This window comes from Panthera leo, chromosome B2, assembly GCF_018350215.1.
Source record: "Panthera leo isolate Ple1 chromosome B2, P.leo_Ple1_pat1.1, whole genome shotgun sequence".
Taxonomy (NCBI): domain Eukaryota; kingdom Metazoa; phylum Chordata; class Mammalia; order Carnivora; family Felidae; genus Panthera; species Panthera leo.
Genome location: NC_056683.1, coordinates 44,969,193 through 44,986,241, shown reverse-complemented (window position 1 = coordinate 44,986,241; position 17,049 = coordinate 44,969,193). Strand labels below are relative to the sequence as shown.

At 35.3% G+C, this 17,049-nt stretch overlaps 1 protein-coding gene across 1 annotated transcript in view; it reads right to left on the bottom strand.

Moving 5' to 3' along the window:
* Window positions 1-17,049, bottom strand: part of LOC122220000 (CD2 associated protein) — a 137,398-nt gene that overhangs the window by 63,989 nt on the left and 56,360 nt on the right. The window contains exons 4-5 of the mRNA XM_042938997.1: window positions 8,220-8,320; window positions 4,855-4,975 (exon numbers count right to left, since the gene is read on the bottom strand). Of these exons, the coding sequence (XP_042794931.1) occupies window positions 4,855-4,975; window positions 8,220-8,320 (222 nt within the window). The remainder of the gene's footprint in view (window positions 1-4,854; window positions 4,976-8,219; window positions 8,321-17,049) is intronic.

The following is a 17,049-nucleotide window of genomic DNA, read 5'->3' as shown; positions in this document are numbered from 1 at the left end:
ATTTTTGAACCAAGAGAATACATCATCTAGTCATATATATATATATGTGTATATATATATGTATGTGTGTACATGTGAACTATGTACCATATCATTATATGTATACTTTCCAGAGAGTGTACAGCTTTCATGTGCTTTTCAAAAGTGAACCAAGAAACATGAAGAAAGCAATACTCTTGCCTAGAGGCAATAATCACCCTCAAATGCTGACTGATCAACCCCTGATTTTAAAAGCACAGCACTCTATGCAAGTAGGCTAACCAACTGTAGCAGAGATTCATCTACTTTCCCTAGGAAAAAAACAGTACCGTTACCTTCTGTTCCGGAAAACAGATGACATCATCAACTGGAATGAGGGCTACCTGCTCCATATATAAATTATGGAGTTTTATTTACACTATTTTTCCTCAAAGGGCTGGCAGTATAAAAAGGCACATAAGTGACATGAGATAAAATATAATACTCTGGAGTAAAAATTAAACAGCTCATAAGCTATTCATTTTTTGGACCCTTCTATAGTCTCTGCCCATAAATAGCTGCCTATAAATAGCTGACAGCTTGGGGCGCCTGGGTGGCTCAGTCGGTTAAGCGTCCGACTTCAGCTCAGGTCACGATCTCACGGTCCGTGAGTTCGAGCCCTGTGTCGGGCTCTGAGCTGATGGCTCAGAGCCTGGATCCTGCTTCCGATTCTGTGTCTCCCTCTCTCTCTCTGCCCCTCCCCCGTTCATGCTCTGTCTCTGTCTCAAAAATAAACGTTAAAAAAAAAGTTTAAAAAAAATAATAATAAAAAAATAATAAAAAAAGAAAAGAAGAAAAACAAAATAAATAGCTGACAGCCTGCTGGAGACGAAAGTCATAAACATGTACAATGGTCGTGGGTGCCATGATAAAAGTGTGCACAGACTAGTCAAATGCACTTCAACAAGGGTGTTATGATCACTTAATGGGAAAAGAACTGCCTCTCTGTAACAGTGCCCCAACCAGTGTTAAAGGTTAATTGCTTCAAGTTTTGCACTCCTTGCTTGCTAACCTAAGTCCCTTGATTTGCAGTAGAACTAACTTACTTTGAGATTTGCAGACCACTGACCTTGAGGAGTGAAGGGACCAGAATATAAGGCCTAACTACATTCAAAAACAACTGCTGCTGCTGCCAGCAAGTCTGTTCAGGGTCATGTCCACATATGACTATACTGCCTGGGCACCTGCTTCTCCTGCACGTTGCACCCCTGCCCCTCACTTTTTTCCATGCCTTCCCCTTTAAAACTGTCCAGCTTTGCCTGGATGGGGAAGATGGTCTTTGAGACATTAATCCACCACCATCTTCCCAGGTTGCCAACTTCCTGAAGAAGCAACCTTTTCTTTCCCACCATCACTTGTCTCCTGAGTATTAATTTTCGAGCAGTGATCAACCAAAGCAGAGTTTGAACGGATCCTCTGTCCAGTAACATCTTTAACAAATACTGCTAGGAAAATTAGATATCCACATACAAAAGAATGAAGTTGGACCTTTGTCTGAAAACCATACACAAAAATTTACTCAAAATGAATTAATGACCTAAACGTAAAACCAAAACCTATAAAATTCCTAGAAGAAAATACAGGGGGAAAGTTTCATAACACTGGATTTGGCAATGACTTCTTAAATATGATACCAAAAGCACAAGCAACAAAAGAAAAAATAGACTACCTACATTAAACTTAAAAACTTTTCTACAACAAAGAAAATAGTCAACGGAATGCGAGAAAATAACTGTACATCATATATAAAGATCATGATAAAGAATTAATGTCCATAATAAAGAATTCCTACAACTATAAAAAATAATAATAATAACCTGATTAAAAAACAGACAAGGAACTTGAACAGATACTTCTCCAAAGATGATACACACTCAACATCAGTAATCATCAGAGAAAAGCAAATCAAACTCACAATGAGATAACATCTCATACCCGTTATGATAACTAATATCAAAAAACAGAAAGTGTTGCTAAGGATATGGACAAATTAGAACCCTTTACACTGTTGGTGGAAGTGTAAAATAGGCCAAACACTATAGAAAATTATATTTAGCACTTCTTTAAGAGATTAAAAAAAGAACTATATATAATCCAGCAATCCCACTTCTGGGTATGTACCTGAATTGAAAACAGGTCTCAAATATATGTATGCCCATGTTTTAGCAGCATTATTCACAACTGCCAAGAGGTGGAAACAATTCACACATCCATGAATGGATGAACAGCTACACAAAATGCAGTACATACATACAACAGAATATTATTCAACAAATGAACTTTATGCTAAAAAATGATCAAAATGATAAGTTCCATATGTTTTTTACAACAACCATTTTTCCAAAAAAAAAAAAAAAAAAAAGTCCATATAGAGGAAAACAAGGGCAAGAATGATTAGAAGGAAAAACACAGAAGTTTAGAACATACATCTTCTAAAAAAGTTGCAGTCAGAGCTACATATTATATTTGCTTTTGTTGTTGTTGTTGTTTTAAGACAGCACACAAGCAGGAGAGGGGCAGAGAGAGGAGGAGGAAGAAAATTTTAAGCAGTCTCCACCCCCAGGGCAAAGCCTGGCTCAGGGCACAACACTGGGCTCAATGTCATGACCTGAGCTGAAATCAAGAGTCAAACCTTTAATCAAATGAGCTACCCAGGCGCCCCCAAGCTGCATATTTTATTTCTAATATTTCCTGGAACATTTCTGAGAAGATGAAAACCTACAAAGTAAGTGACAAACAATATATTCCGTTTAGAACTATATTTCACTAGTACCTCTTATACTCAGATCATTTTACTCCAGACTAAAATGTACTAAAATTTGAGTTCATATCGTGTCTCATCGCCCAGAGGCCTGGACCTTAAGCTTCTGGACTGCAGAGGGGATTCTGTGCCCTCACAAAACCAAACTAGCACTTAGCACACAAGAAACTTAAGAAACATTCACTGATTAAACTGGCCTCTACTGCTTCCTAAGGTCATATATTTTATTCTAAAAGTAAGATTAGAGTTAAAACTACTACTGATTTTTTAAAAAAATTGTTAATGTTTATTTTTGAGAAAGAGACAGAGACAAGAGTACAAGCGGGGAAGTTGCAAAGAGAGAGAGGGAGACACAGAATCCAAAGCAGGCTCCAGGCTCTGAGCTGTCAGCACAGAGCCCAACGTGGGGCTTGAACTCACGGACAGTGAGATCATGACCTGAGCCGAAGTCAGATGTCTAACTGATGGAGGCACCAGGCGCTCCTATTAAAACTGAGCAGAAATAAAAGTTCTTTAGAGAAGAATGTCAAGTAATAAACAAAGATGGGATGGTGGAGTTAGAAAATCATCATTTTGCAACTATCGAAGTAATAACTAATTCAGGCAAAATTTATCCATGGATGCTTAAACTGCTGGCAGAAGTTTGATGAGGAAACAGGGTATTTACAAAGTCTCCAAGTATCTCCCCACAAGACACTTACCAATTATAAAGGAAAAAAAAGTACATTTACTGGCAACACAATTTGAACCAAGGAATCAAATTTCACATCACCAAAAATAAAGCACACAGACATCATGTGCCTTCTGATACAATGCAATGACACAGCATCATTTTGTAATTCTGTCAATAAAATACACCCTAAAACTAATGATGAGGAATCCGGAGAAAAGCCCAAACTGGGATCTACTATATAAAATATCCAGGGGCGCCTGAGTGGCTCAGTTGGTTGAGCGTCCGACTTCAGCTCAGGTCACGATCTCACGGTTCGTGAGTTCGAGCCCCGCGTCAGGCTCTGGGCTGATGGCTCAGAGCCTGGAGCCTGCTTCCGATTCTGTGTCTCCCTCTCTCTCTGCCCCTCCCCCATTCATGCTCTATCTCTCTCTGTCTCAAAAATAAATAAACATTAAAAAAAAATTTAAAAAAAAAATAAATAAATAAAAAAAATAAATAAAATATCCAGCTTAAACTCTTCAAAATTGTCAAGAAAAAGTAGAGAAAAGCTGGGAAACAATTCTCAAGAAAGAAACTTGAGAAACAAATTCCCTCCATGCTTTTCCAGGAATAGGAGAAAAAAACAGTTATATAAAGCATTACTAGAACAATTAAATCTGTATATGAACTATGGATTAAATTATATTGTCAAATTGAACACTGTCAATATTTAATGTCTTAATTTTGATAAGTATATTAAACCTCACTACATATACTGTTCCATACAGAAAAAGAGCTACTTATCCCTGCATCACCACTTATGAATTTAATTTTTCTTAAAAAAAAAAAAACTAATTCCACAGCAATTCTTAAAAATAAAAATAATAAAAATAATTTAAATTTAGCTTGGGATAAAATGCTCTTGATCATAGTTTTACATGGTGAGCAAATTTAAGATAAATTTGCAGGTGAGTCTATAAATGATGGCAATCACAAAATAATTAAATGACATTCTGGCTGCACAAAAAAATGTAATTATCTCAATATGGAAAAACACAAAAGCAAGTTTTTTTTTCAATTCCTAAAATCTCTGAAGTAGACAGGCCATTTGCAAACTCAAATCAAAACACTGTATCAGTACATCTTAAGTGGGAAGAAATTAGAAAACATAAGGACTATCAATTCATAATCAGGGTACTAAACATTTAGTTTGGGTTGAAACAAACATCAGAGAAGGAAAAATATTAAAGTATTTGCCTAGGAAATTTAGTTCATTTTAAGTCCCTGTCATAAGCTGCTTCATAAAAGTAGAAAAACTGAAGCTCAGAGTTCAACACAAGAACAGAGTTTCAAATAATACAGAATAAACACTAGATCATATATAATTTTATTTAAATCTATTCAAAATTTTTAAACAATCTACCTGAATCCTCCTGGGCTTCATGAGCTTCACCATCATCTGTTACCTCTAATTCTTTCACAAAATTTGAGGGAAACAGTCCCAACTTGTTGTTCAGGGTTCCACTCCACCATCCTTCTTCTACCTGAAAGAGTTCACAACTCAAAAATGATAAAAATTTCCCACTGTGGGAAAATTAAGCTACATAAGTGAGCACAAAGTTAATGATGCAAAATAATCCCTTTAAATCTGTTAAGGAAATACAATGGGGAAAATATATTTTAAGTAAATTAAATCTAAATGGATTAGATTGATCATATATAGGATTAGTCATATCGGTAGTATTTTACAACATTTACAACGAGAATTTGTAATCAAGTGCAATGTATGACATAAATGTTATGAAAATATCAGATAACCAAGAATAAGGTATTAATAGCAGGAAGTAGATAGCTCTCTCCTGGAATGTCACTTCTTTTAAACCCAACTAAGTCTCAATTTGTAATCATTTCAATATTTATAATCTATTTCATATATTATTTAAGTACATGAAGATTTTTTATTTGGAAAAAGCTTGATGAATATAATTTCCCTTTTAAGTGACTCTTAACCCAAGTAAGAAAAAGAATCACTTATTTTTAAAATCCAGATACTAGGCTCTTCAAAACATTCCCCCCCACCTCAACCAGAAATATCTTCCGGAACCAAACTCTTTAGAAAAATATTTACATTCACTAATCACAAGGTTACTCAGTTTCATGAAGTTATTTAATGATATTTAATAACTGCTTTAAGATGTAGAACTTCTAAAAAAAAATTTAAGAGTATAAACTATTCATTCTGAAAATTCACTTAACAGCAGTACATGAAATATCATAGGTAGAAAAGGCTCTTTATTCTGTTTAAAATATGTTTTAAGTGTTTTCACCTCAGAATTACAAAGCAAATTTTAATAAGGTATTCATCCGGCAGGCACTCACTAGGTATAACACCTTGGTGTTAACTACTAGGGAAAGACTGATATTTGCAATGAGAAATCTCTGCCCTTGAGTGAAATAACCTAAAGAAAACAAACACTAAGCAGGTAGTTACAATACAATGCGTGCTGTAACAAAGCTATGAACAAAATGCTGAAAAAGCACAAGAGAAAGGCTTAAAATATTTTTTAAAAGGCTCCCCTAAAATGAAATGACAAAAGAGCTAGACATTAAAGGCTGAGTAAGAGTTTTCTAGGTACAAAGCAAATGAAAAATACAGTGACATAAAAATAAAGGACTTATTTCTAGACTATATACAGCTGAGATACAAGATGGCTAGAATACAAGCTGTCTGAGGAAGAAATGGAAGGCGGTTACGAGTGAAGAGTTCAGAATTTTTTTTAGCAGATTTAAAGAGACTCCAAAGTTTTGAGAGTTCTTCAAACCATGGTGATGGAGGTATGTAGACCAAATGGCAACTAAGAGAGAAGCATCAGAAAACGTATTACCTACACCTGCAATCACAAATTGGCAGCAAGGGAGTAGTTAGGGTAAATAACCTTATAATTCCCATAAATTAAGGAATTCTCAAAAGGCAAGATAGCACAGCAATGAAGAATAGTAAGATTCTGCTCTGCTGCATGCCGTGTGTATGGGCATGGGCAAAAATAGCTGAAACAAGATCTCCTAGCCTGCATACTCATCAACAAGGTAATCGGGACACCACTCCACCAAGAAGTGGTGGTCTTTGTCCCCACCGCCTTCAATCGTGCTGACTTCTGACATGTTTGTAGCCAAAAGAATAGGGTGAAAGTGACACTACCACTTCCAAGGTCTGATTATAAAAGGTCTCTAAAGGAAGTAACATAGTAACAAAATTAGGTTAAGAAAGATCATTAAAACAAGTAACAGCACTTTTAATTTACACACTGTATTTACTGCCATAGAATTTGTATGTATGAATAAAAATCAAAACATGTAGGCATTCTAAAATGTTTATTTTTATTCTTAGCTACTTTGATTACATCAATCTTTAGCTTAAAATTCAACATGTTCACTGAAATACTTACACTCAGAGCCCTGAAATGCCATGCAATAAGTCCAAGTATCCTAAGGCCCCAATACAGTGAGAAAGCCAAGCCAAGTGGAGAAGCTACATAATGGCTCTCCAGAGGCAGTCTTCAAGTCTTCTAGGTACCAATCACATTAGTAAAGGAGCCTTCCTAACATTCTACCAGCACCTCAACTTTGAGTCTTTCGACTTGAAGCCCCCACACATCATGGAACACAGACAAGCCATCCCAGCTGTGCCCTATCTGAATTCTTGACTCACATAATACCCATGACCTAATAAAACAGTTGTTCTTTGCTACAAACTTCAGGATAGCATGATATGCATCAACAGTAACTAGAACAGTTAATCACTTATCTTCTATGACTCAAACTCTTCATATATAAAGTAGAAATAAAAATTCCTGTCTCCTCAGGCTGTTAAGAAATTTAAAGAAAATAATAAATGTGAAACACTTAGCATAATGCTTCAGACACATAGGTTCAATAAAAATTATTATTGCCACCTGATAGAAATAAAACAGAATTGTCTTTTGTATAAATACATTGGAATTTAATATAAACATTAAGGGATAAATTACATGATGTTATGATATAAAAATCAATCCTTATACATGATATACATGACTATACATGATATCAAAAGATACACTTTGAAAATGGGATCTTCAGCTGCCAAATAAAACTTTTAATATTCCTTTAATATTCCTTTAATTCCTTTAATATCCCTTGGTTAACATCTGAATATAATTCAAATAAGGCAAACCTTTTAAAGAGATTCTACTTTTGTATCCCTCTGCTATGCAGAAGGTAAAATTGATTCTATTTTATTGCTTTGTGCCTAAAGTGAATTCAGAATCAAAGAAAATGTCTATTTTTATTCTCAGCTACTTACATTACATTAATCTTTAGCTTAAATTTTTTTTATTCCTGAAGTCAATACATACAAATACAGTAAGTACACAAGACCAGGTGTAGTAAGAATGAATAAAGCTTGGTTGACGGGGGTGGGAGGGAGGGGAGGGTGGGTGATGGGTACTGAGGAAGGCACCTTTTGGGATGAGCACTGGGTGTTGTATGGAAACCAATTTGACAATAAATTTCATATATTGAAAAAAAAAAAAAAAAAAGAATGAATAAAGCTTTATTCCAAAGGATAAGACAACCTTACATAAGTCATTAAAGAACCATTTTAAAACCTGTATGTTAAAATGTGTATAAAAAGCAATGAAACTCGTAAAAAAGTTCTAGTGAAAACTTAATATTCTTACGAGTCAGTTTTCTATTACCTAGAGCATCAATTACAATTGCTGGTTCGTCTCTAACATAGGTTTTCCTTACCTCTTCATTAATATCAATAATATCTCCCACTTTCAGCTCCAGTTCATCCTCATTTTGTGGAAGGTACTCAAAGAGAACTTTACACTGACGCTTCTTGGTCTCTAAAGGAAGTAAATTAGTAACAAAATTAGGTTGAGAAAGATCATTAAAACAAATAACAGCACTTTTATTTACACAGTGTATTTACCGCTATATGTATGTATGAGTTTGTATATGTATGAATAAAAATCAAAACATGTAAGCATTCTAAGCAGCTAACCACAATCAGTTCTGGCTGGCTTTTCACTTTGCCCCCACACTACAATCTACTCATGCCAAAATAAATTCAAACCAACTACAAATAGCCATGAAATCTATTTATACGTGTGATCCCCAACTAGACAAAAGTAAAACAGCCAATGCCAATTGTGAGACTAAAAACACATACAATAAAAGACACTGTCGGCAAAACAAATTTTATCATAGCTAAGCTATCCTCCAAGACAGTAATTTTCAGACGACTTCCTGATCGAAGTCTAGGAACACTCAAAATGCGCTAATTTAAAAGTGTCTGTGTTAAAAAGACACAAAATGAATAAATCCACAATGTATCTTATCTTCTTTAACAGCTCTACTTTCCAACAGATAAACATAAAATTCACATAGGTAAAGATAACAGTAATTTTACTTTAACTTTTCAAATGAACTTCATTTATTTAGACAAATAATGCTAACTTATAACCATGCAGTTTGAGGTTCTCAACTTCTTTCAAACTCTAAGAATTGAGAACTCAGACTCACTCCCATCTTTAAAATTTAATCATTAAAGTACCTATGGATAGATGACCAGGTATCACCGATAAAAGGATTACTTCCTGCTAGTCAAATCCTCTATGTTCCTCAGACCAGCAGCAACAGTATCACTTCAAAGCTTCTTAGAAATGCAGGCTCCACCTCAGACCTACCTGTTCTGCACTGAATTGTGTCCTTGACTGTACTGGGAGGCAGGACCTTTAGGGAGGTAATTACAGTCAACTAACATAAAAATGGAGCCCTAATCCCCACACACACTTAATTGTGCATGTGTGCACGTGCGCACACATATACAGGAGGCTGTGTGAGGATGCGGGGTCGGGGCGAAAAGGCAAGACCTGCAAGTCTGGAAAAGAGGCCTCACCAGAATCCAACTCTGACAGCACCTTGATTTTAGACTTCTAGCCTCTGGAACTGTAAGAAAATAATATTGCTTCTGTTGTTTAAGCCATCTAGTTGGGGATATTTTGTTATGACAGCCCAAGCAGGCTGAATCAGAAACTGTACTTTAAGATCTCCTAGGTGATTCTCAATCTTGCACTCAATGATCTAATTATACTGATTTCTAATTGCTTGAAAATGACAAGCCCTATTCCTTTTGAGACTTAAATACACTGCTTCTTTTAAAAAAATTAATGTCTATTTATTTGGGGGCGGGGGTAGGGGATGAGGGGCAGAGAGAGAGGGAAACACAGAATCCATAGCAGGCTCCAGGCTCTGAACTGTCAGCACAGATCCCAACATGGGGCTGAAACCCACGAACCAAGAGATCATGACCTGGGTCAAAGTCAGACACTTAACCGACTGAGCCACCCATGCATCCCTAGATATACGGTTTCTTTTGCCAAGGACACTTCACTTTCATCCACAAAGTCCACCTTTCGCTGTCTTCAACTCATCTTCAGGTCTCAACTTAGAAAAAACTTCTTCCAAAACAGCTTTCTGGATTAGGTACTCTTCCCTTGTGCTTATATACTTAACACTGTTTACTTCTACAACCTACCTGTTACTAACAAATCTGTTTCCTTTTCAATCTATCATAATGATTTATTTTCTTGTGCGTACTCCCTGTAGTCTGTACGCCAAAGATAAATGGGCACTGAGTTTGTTAAATGCTCTCTCCCCAGCACCCAGCATAGTGCTTATGCTAGGCCCATTATTCACATACACACACACACACACACACACACACACACACACACACACATATGAACAATTATCTAGGCCTAACCATACGGCATCAATGCCAAGAAATATGCCAAGGGTATCAACATTCCATCAGCCCTTTACCACCAACAATCCTAAGATTTTTCTTAATAATTTAAATGCACACTTAAGGAACTAACAGATTTAGGAAACAGGAAGCAATTAGTAATAAAATACAAATACATAATGAGATGGAAAATATTTAGTGCAAGCTACAAATATCCCCAAAATTAATAAAGGATAGGTTTGGAGTGGAGCAGATGTGGAAGAATTCAAAGACGAAATGGTAACAGAGTTACACAATTAAACATGAACACAATACAATAAGGTGGAAAAGATGTAGCAGACATTCTAGATAAAAGTTTTCCCAATGAGTTGATAATACAAGGAATACAAGGATTCTAAGGAGATGGTTGTTGCTGACAAGAGACTCCTGAGAAGTAGTCTAGATAGATACAACTTTACATCAAATCATGTCAAAACAAGTCCAAATAAACTTTTTTATATAGTTAAAAAAAAAAAAAAAAAAAAAGATGCCACGGTCTAAAAGAAATAACACTAGAAGTCAGAAGACTTGGGTTCTAGTATAGCCGTCATTACCTTGTTATTTCACCTAAGTTCTCTGGGAATCAATGTCCTGAACTACAAAGTAAAAGAGCTGGACTAGATTAACTATGACAGTTACTTGAGCTCTGACATTTATGGATCTATGAAATTGTTCATCAAGACAAAAAATAAATCCAACTGAACCTCCAAAACAATAAAAGAAGCATATTGCATGCAATCAACACCATGAAAGAGGTGCAAAACAGACACGACAATCAAGCAGAAGGATCTAGAGTCTCCAAATAAGAAACAGTTACACCTCTGTTTCTCCCACTTCATTAAGGAATTAATAATATCTGATTTTAAAACTGTTTTACAATAGAAGGAACCAAAACAAAAAACAACAACAAAAAAAAACACTGACCATACTTTTATAAGTAACCTAGAGTTTATAGTAAAATTTTTCAAATGTCACTTTCATCACATCTCAGAGTTAATTTTTAAGTAGTAATAGTGGTTTTTATGCATACCATAAGAAAACTTCTCATCTCTTATACTATAGATAAATATAGTTCATAAATACTTCTGGAAGTTAAAGTGAGCTTGAGAAAATGAGTCCATAAATGTGTTCTCTGTCATTAGCACTTCATAGATGAAGGGAAAATGATCTACATTACTGAAAAGAAATTCTCTTCTGCTCAGGGAGCACTTCAAAGAAAATCCTTCTATCATTTTGGTGATCTTAAGCCTTTAGAAAAAAATGTAGCTTACTTCTTTTTAATGAGTATTAGTATCTTTTAAATTATTTAAAGTGGATAGAGTATTAATTAGCCCCCCTGCTCCCAAGCAGATCAATTAACTTTGAGGATCCTAGTTATATCTTAACCAGAAACTTTGAGTTTGTGGCACACCTGGGTGGCTCAGTCAGTTGAGCATCCGACCTGACTTCAGCTCAGGTCGTGATCTCACTGTTCGTGAGTTCAAGCCCTGCACTGGGGCACAGCTTGGAACTTGGAGCCTGCTTTGAATTCTGTCTCCCTTTGTCTCTGCCCCTCCCCCCCCCCTCTCAAAAATAAACAAACATTGGGGCGCCTGGGTGGCTCGGTCGGTTAAGCGGCTGACTTCGGCTCAGGTTATGATCTCGCGGTCCGTGAGTCCAAGCCCCGCGTCGGGCTCTGTGCTGACTGCTCAGAGCCTGGAGCCTGTTTCAGATTCTGTGTCTCCCTCTCTCTGCCCCTCCCCTGTTCATGCTCTGTCTCTCTCTGTCTCAAAAATAAACGTTAAAAAAAAAAAATTACAAAATTTAAAAAAAAAATAAAAAGAAACTTTGGAGTTTGTGTTTTTTCTCCCTGGTCACACTAAGCATAATTCACCAGAGTGTTCTCCAAAGTAGTTTGCAAAATTATTCACAAAGATTTTTTTTTTCTTTTCAAAGAACCACATTAGATAAAAACACCTGAAAGGCCCCTATTATTGCTACAAAATATGAGCCATTTAAAAAAGAAAAAATTTTCATAATTCCATATTTAAATATGGTTTACTCATAAGTTGAAGTGACTGCCTATGTTGTTGAGTTCATCTATTAATTGCCAGCACAATGAAAGGAATTTTGAGATTTTTTTATACTTCAAAAGGCATACACAGTATCTACTCGTAAATGTTTACTGAATTCCTACAATGTATCAGAACCTATGCTAAGCACAAAAGAAAATAAAATAGTATGTACAAGACTAGTTAATAAAAGGATACCTGAATAGAAGTCAATTTGTAAAATAACTATAACCAGTATTTTATCACAAGCAACCTCTATATAGCTTTTCAGATCCACAATGAAATAGAAAATTTGTCAAATCAATGTGTTATAAGTAAAGCTATTGACAAGGAAGTAGATAAAAGAGATATAGGGAAAAAAAGCAGGGATATACTTTCATGCCTTTTATGTACCAGTACTATTCTAAATCCTTCACAAACATCTCCCCAGCAGATAATACAGTTTGTTGTCATCATCTTTTCCCAGTGAGAAACAGGAACTCAGGAGTTAAATAACATGTCCAAGACCAAAGAACTAAAAAGAGGCAAAATTAGAATCATACCCACATACGACTCTTAAGCCTTTTATCTTTCCACTTTATCGATGCTGTCTCCTTTAAAAATTACCAAGTGCTTTAACATAGTTCATACAATCTACTCATGCTGGATCCTTACTACCTGCAAATACCATGTGGTTGCTTATCTCCATGGATCCTCTTCCTGAGGTAGCAATTCTACCTGGAATGTCATAATCCCCAATCTTCATGTGAATGACAAGTTTTACCTAAGAAAGGCTTAAATATATCTTGCTTGACAACCCAGTACAGAACTGCCCCTTTATTTGAATCATAGCTGCATACTTTAAAAACTATAATAATAGTTACAAACATTTATTGAGCACTTCTTATAGTATTTACCTGACATGTTAATACCCGTTTTCTACGAGGTAATTATTACTATCATTTCTGTTTTATAGTAACTTGATGTTTTCCCCTGTTAGACTACAAGTTCTGGATCATCATCCATACCCAGTTTTACTTGGCAGATTTGACTGCCCCATTAACACTGTTCTCATAGTCTTCAAATTCACAGGTATTAAAGCATTCAGCACATCAATGTTGAAACTTTTTCAAAAAAATCTTTTAAAAAATATTTTGTATTTTGGGGTACCTAGGTGGCTGAGTCAGTTTAAGCGTCCAACATTGGCTCAGGTCATGATCTCCAGGTTCCTGAGTTCAAGCCCCACTTACGGCTCTGTGTTGACAGCTCAGAGCCTGGAGCCTGCTTCAGATTCTGTGTCTCCCTCTCTCTCTGCCCCTCCCCTGTTCACACTCTGTCTCTCTCTCTCAAAAATAAACATTAAAAAAATATATTTTGGGTTTTTTTTGAAAAACAAAACCAAATTCTATACAATTTTACACTCAGTAGAGTTACTCTATTTTCCCTACTAAAACGGAAAATCTTAAGAAATGCAGCTGCATCAGGAATGGCAAATATTTTCATGGTTCTGAAACATTCAGATCAAACCAAGCTCTCAAAGTATGGAACCATTCCTCACTTAAGATTACAATTTTTAATCTCCCCATCAAATACTAAAACAAAGAGCACACCACATTCAGAAGCTAGGAGGCTGAATGCTAACAATTTCACAGTAGCAAAAGGACTCCTGATCCACTTTTGGTTCTGTTTGGCTCTGGAAATTTATCTTCACGTTTTACTGTAGCACTGAAAATTTTCTGATGTCAAATTTTTTTTTTTTTTTTTTTACCAATTTCTTTCTCCAATAAGCAAAGAAAATAATAAAATGCTAAGAAACAGAGCCATTTGCTATATAGGGCTGAATTTTCCTTAATTTTTTTTCTTATCCTCAGCAATAAAAAGCTCATACTGCCTAGAGCATTAATTGAAAGATCAAGTTATCTGAAGAATCTAACTATACGGCTGATATACTTCTTGATTATAACAATCAAAGCTTAGATTGTCATCACCATCATGAAGAAAAAACTCAAGTGATTAGGGATGAGGTATTATGTCTACAACATACTTGCAACTGATTCAGTTAAAAATGTGTTCTACATACACGTATACAGATAGAAGGACAATGTGAAAAATGTTAACATCAAACTTAAGTCTTAATTTAACATCAAATTTAAGAATATAAAATATTCATAGTACAATTATTCTTTCAACCTTTCTAGAAGATTTCAAAAGAAAATAGAAAGTTAGAACACGCTATCCTATTTATCTGATAAGCTGCAGCTGGAGAGGAGTCAGATGAGCCTTTTTCCCCTTTTGAGTCAGAATATTTTAATATCAAAGAGAAGAGCCTGAGCTAATATGCTCATATTTTTTTTTTAATGTATGCTGTAAAAATGTATAGACAATGACCGTATGTTGATGGTATTCAGAATTTTCATTATTTTCTTTAGCACTGACTCAGAATCAGGAGGCAAACTATTTGCTAGCAACTATTTTCTAGTAATGAAACACTAATGTTTGGCATTCTGGTCAACTAATTTTTCATGCAGCAAGATCATTTCTGTAGTATCAATCTCAATGTATCTTTTACATTCAAAGTAATTATTAACTAGATAAAAAATCACTTTTGCAGCACTAATAATGAATACAAAGTTACAAGCAATGATGCCTTCCCTCACGTATAGCAAGAGTAGATTCACATATGGCATCAATTTTTTTTCCAAATGCAAAGTGAAATATCTACTCAATTCTTCACTGAACAGAATACAGAGTTGTGATGCTGAAAGATGGCAATTATTTATTTGCTAAGTAATATTACTCTACAATCATTATCTCTGTGCCTGATTTTACAAGGGCTTCAGCAGCAATGGGACTAGTATGTGTTTTTGCTATAAGATGTGTAAACTTGTTCTCTTCTATAACTTTAGCAACTTACAATAATTGTCCTGGAAAACATTATTCTGCGCTCACTGTAGAAAAACCTGTTTGTTTCACCACAGTTATTATGGTTAACTTATACACAACAGCAGAAGTTTCAATGGCTTTATGACTAGACTTCATTAAAAAACCAACACTTTTTTGGCTTTGGAAACTACAGAAAAATAGCTAACAATTCCAGCTTCCAAATACTTAACCCCACAGGATGTATCCGAAATTCTCTTTTTAGGTGCTTATACATTTAATACACATGCAGATTTCACTTGCCTTGGCACACAGAGATTAAAATTGAACATTCACACTGCAGTGATTATTATCAACCTTTACAATGGTTTTGTGGGGTTTTTAAAATTATTAATAATATTGGTTAGTAGTATCCACTACTATTTAACATTACAATAAACCACCTTTTGAGTAACTGGTCTATTTTGTGAATTAAGGATAAGATACAAACAGTAACCAAAAAAATTAGATTAAAAAAAAAAAAAAAACATTAGCTTGCTTTTCCTGGAAAAGCAATCAAAGCAAAAGCAACCTGCATCCTGTTTTACATGTTAGCACCAAATGACCAATTTAGTCCTTGTTGCACATGCACTTAAAAACAAGTTATGGAGCATCCTTAGGAAAAAGTCTAAGTCTCCTGGCACCAGCTACATAACAGGTTTTCTTTTACAAGGAAAAGAATTATGACCAGTGTTCTTGAGGAAAGTAAAATGTAGTGTGTCTTTTCCTATTAGGAGACAAAATGAATAAAATGATCATAACCTTGAAGCCCTTGGTCTAGCCTCTACTTAAGAAAACTGTCCCTTCTTTTAGCTCAGCAAAGCTAAAAGTGGTAAATTGATTTTACAATCGAGGTCATAAGTAACTAACTCTTCCATGGGCCTAAAAATTCTCCTGTGCACAGAAATTCTATATACAGTTTCACCTGTAGGATATGAACACACTCTCTGTAATTTGTCCCCATGTCTCTAAAGAAACAGAGTCTGAACATCCAGGACAATTAAAAGTACTGAAACTGTCCACCTTCAGGCAGTAGGCTGAAAGCAGTACAGGTAGTATCTAAATACTGGTTGTACACGTTTAGTGGGAAACAAAAAACACACAGCATTCTTCCGTCCTAGAAGAATTCTTCTGTCCTTGTCTTCTGTCAAGAAATCTTTTTCATTTTTATGAAAATGTGTTTTCATTTAATGAAAATAATCAAAGGATGACAGCACCTAGAAAGTAAAGTCTTCCCCCAAACTTCACAGACAGTAACACAGAAAGTAACAAGATATAAGGAGAAATTTAGATAATGTATGTGAACAAAATTTCTTCACTGTGGACTACTTGGTTCCACAGGGGACTTTACAAGCCACAGTATCAAAGGCACTGACATAAGATAAATGTGGTTAAATACTCATTTACTACTAACTCTCATCCTAGTAATCAGTATTCAATCTCTCAAGGGGCTTCAGATCGTACTATGTTAAAATACTATCTGCTCCCATAATGTTGTATTTTGTACACATTTAATGTTGAATGCTTTTTTTAATGAGTCTTTCCCAATACTGTAAGCATTCTGAAAACAGCAATACAATCTATGTTATTTACCACTTTCTCACCAGAAGCAAAATAAAATTCAAGAGTTTAAATGATCTAAGGTCATAGGATGGACTCAAACTCATGTCTGATTTCAAATGGGGTGCTCTCCCTCTATACTAAAATGTTCTAACATATTTATAGAATACCAAATATTTAAAGGGCGCTCTGCTGGGCCAATGACCTTGGAAAACTGAGTATATGTTCAGATGTCTGACCACTGGAGAAAACATACTATCAAAATTCTTGCATCTAC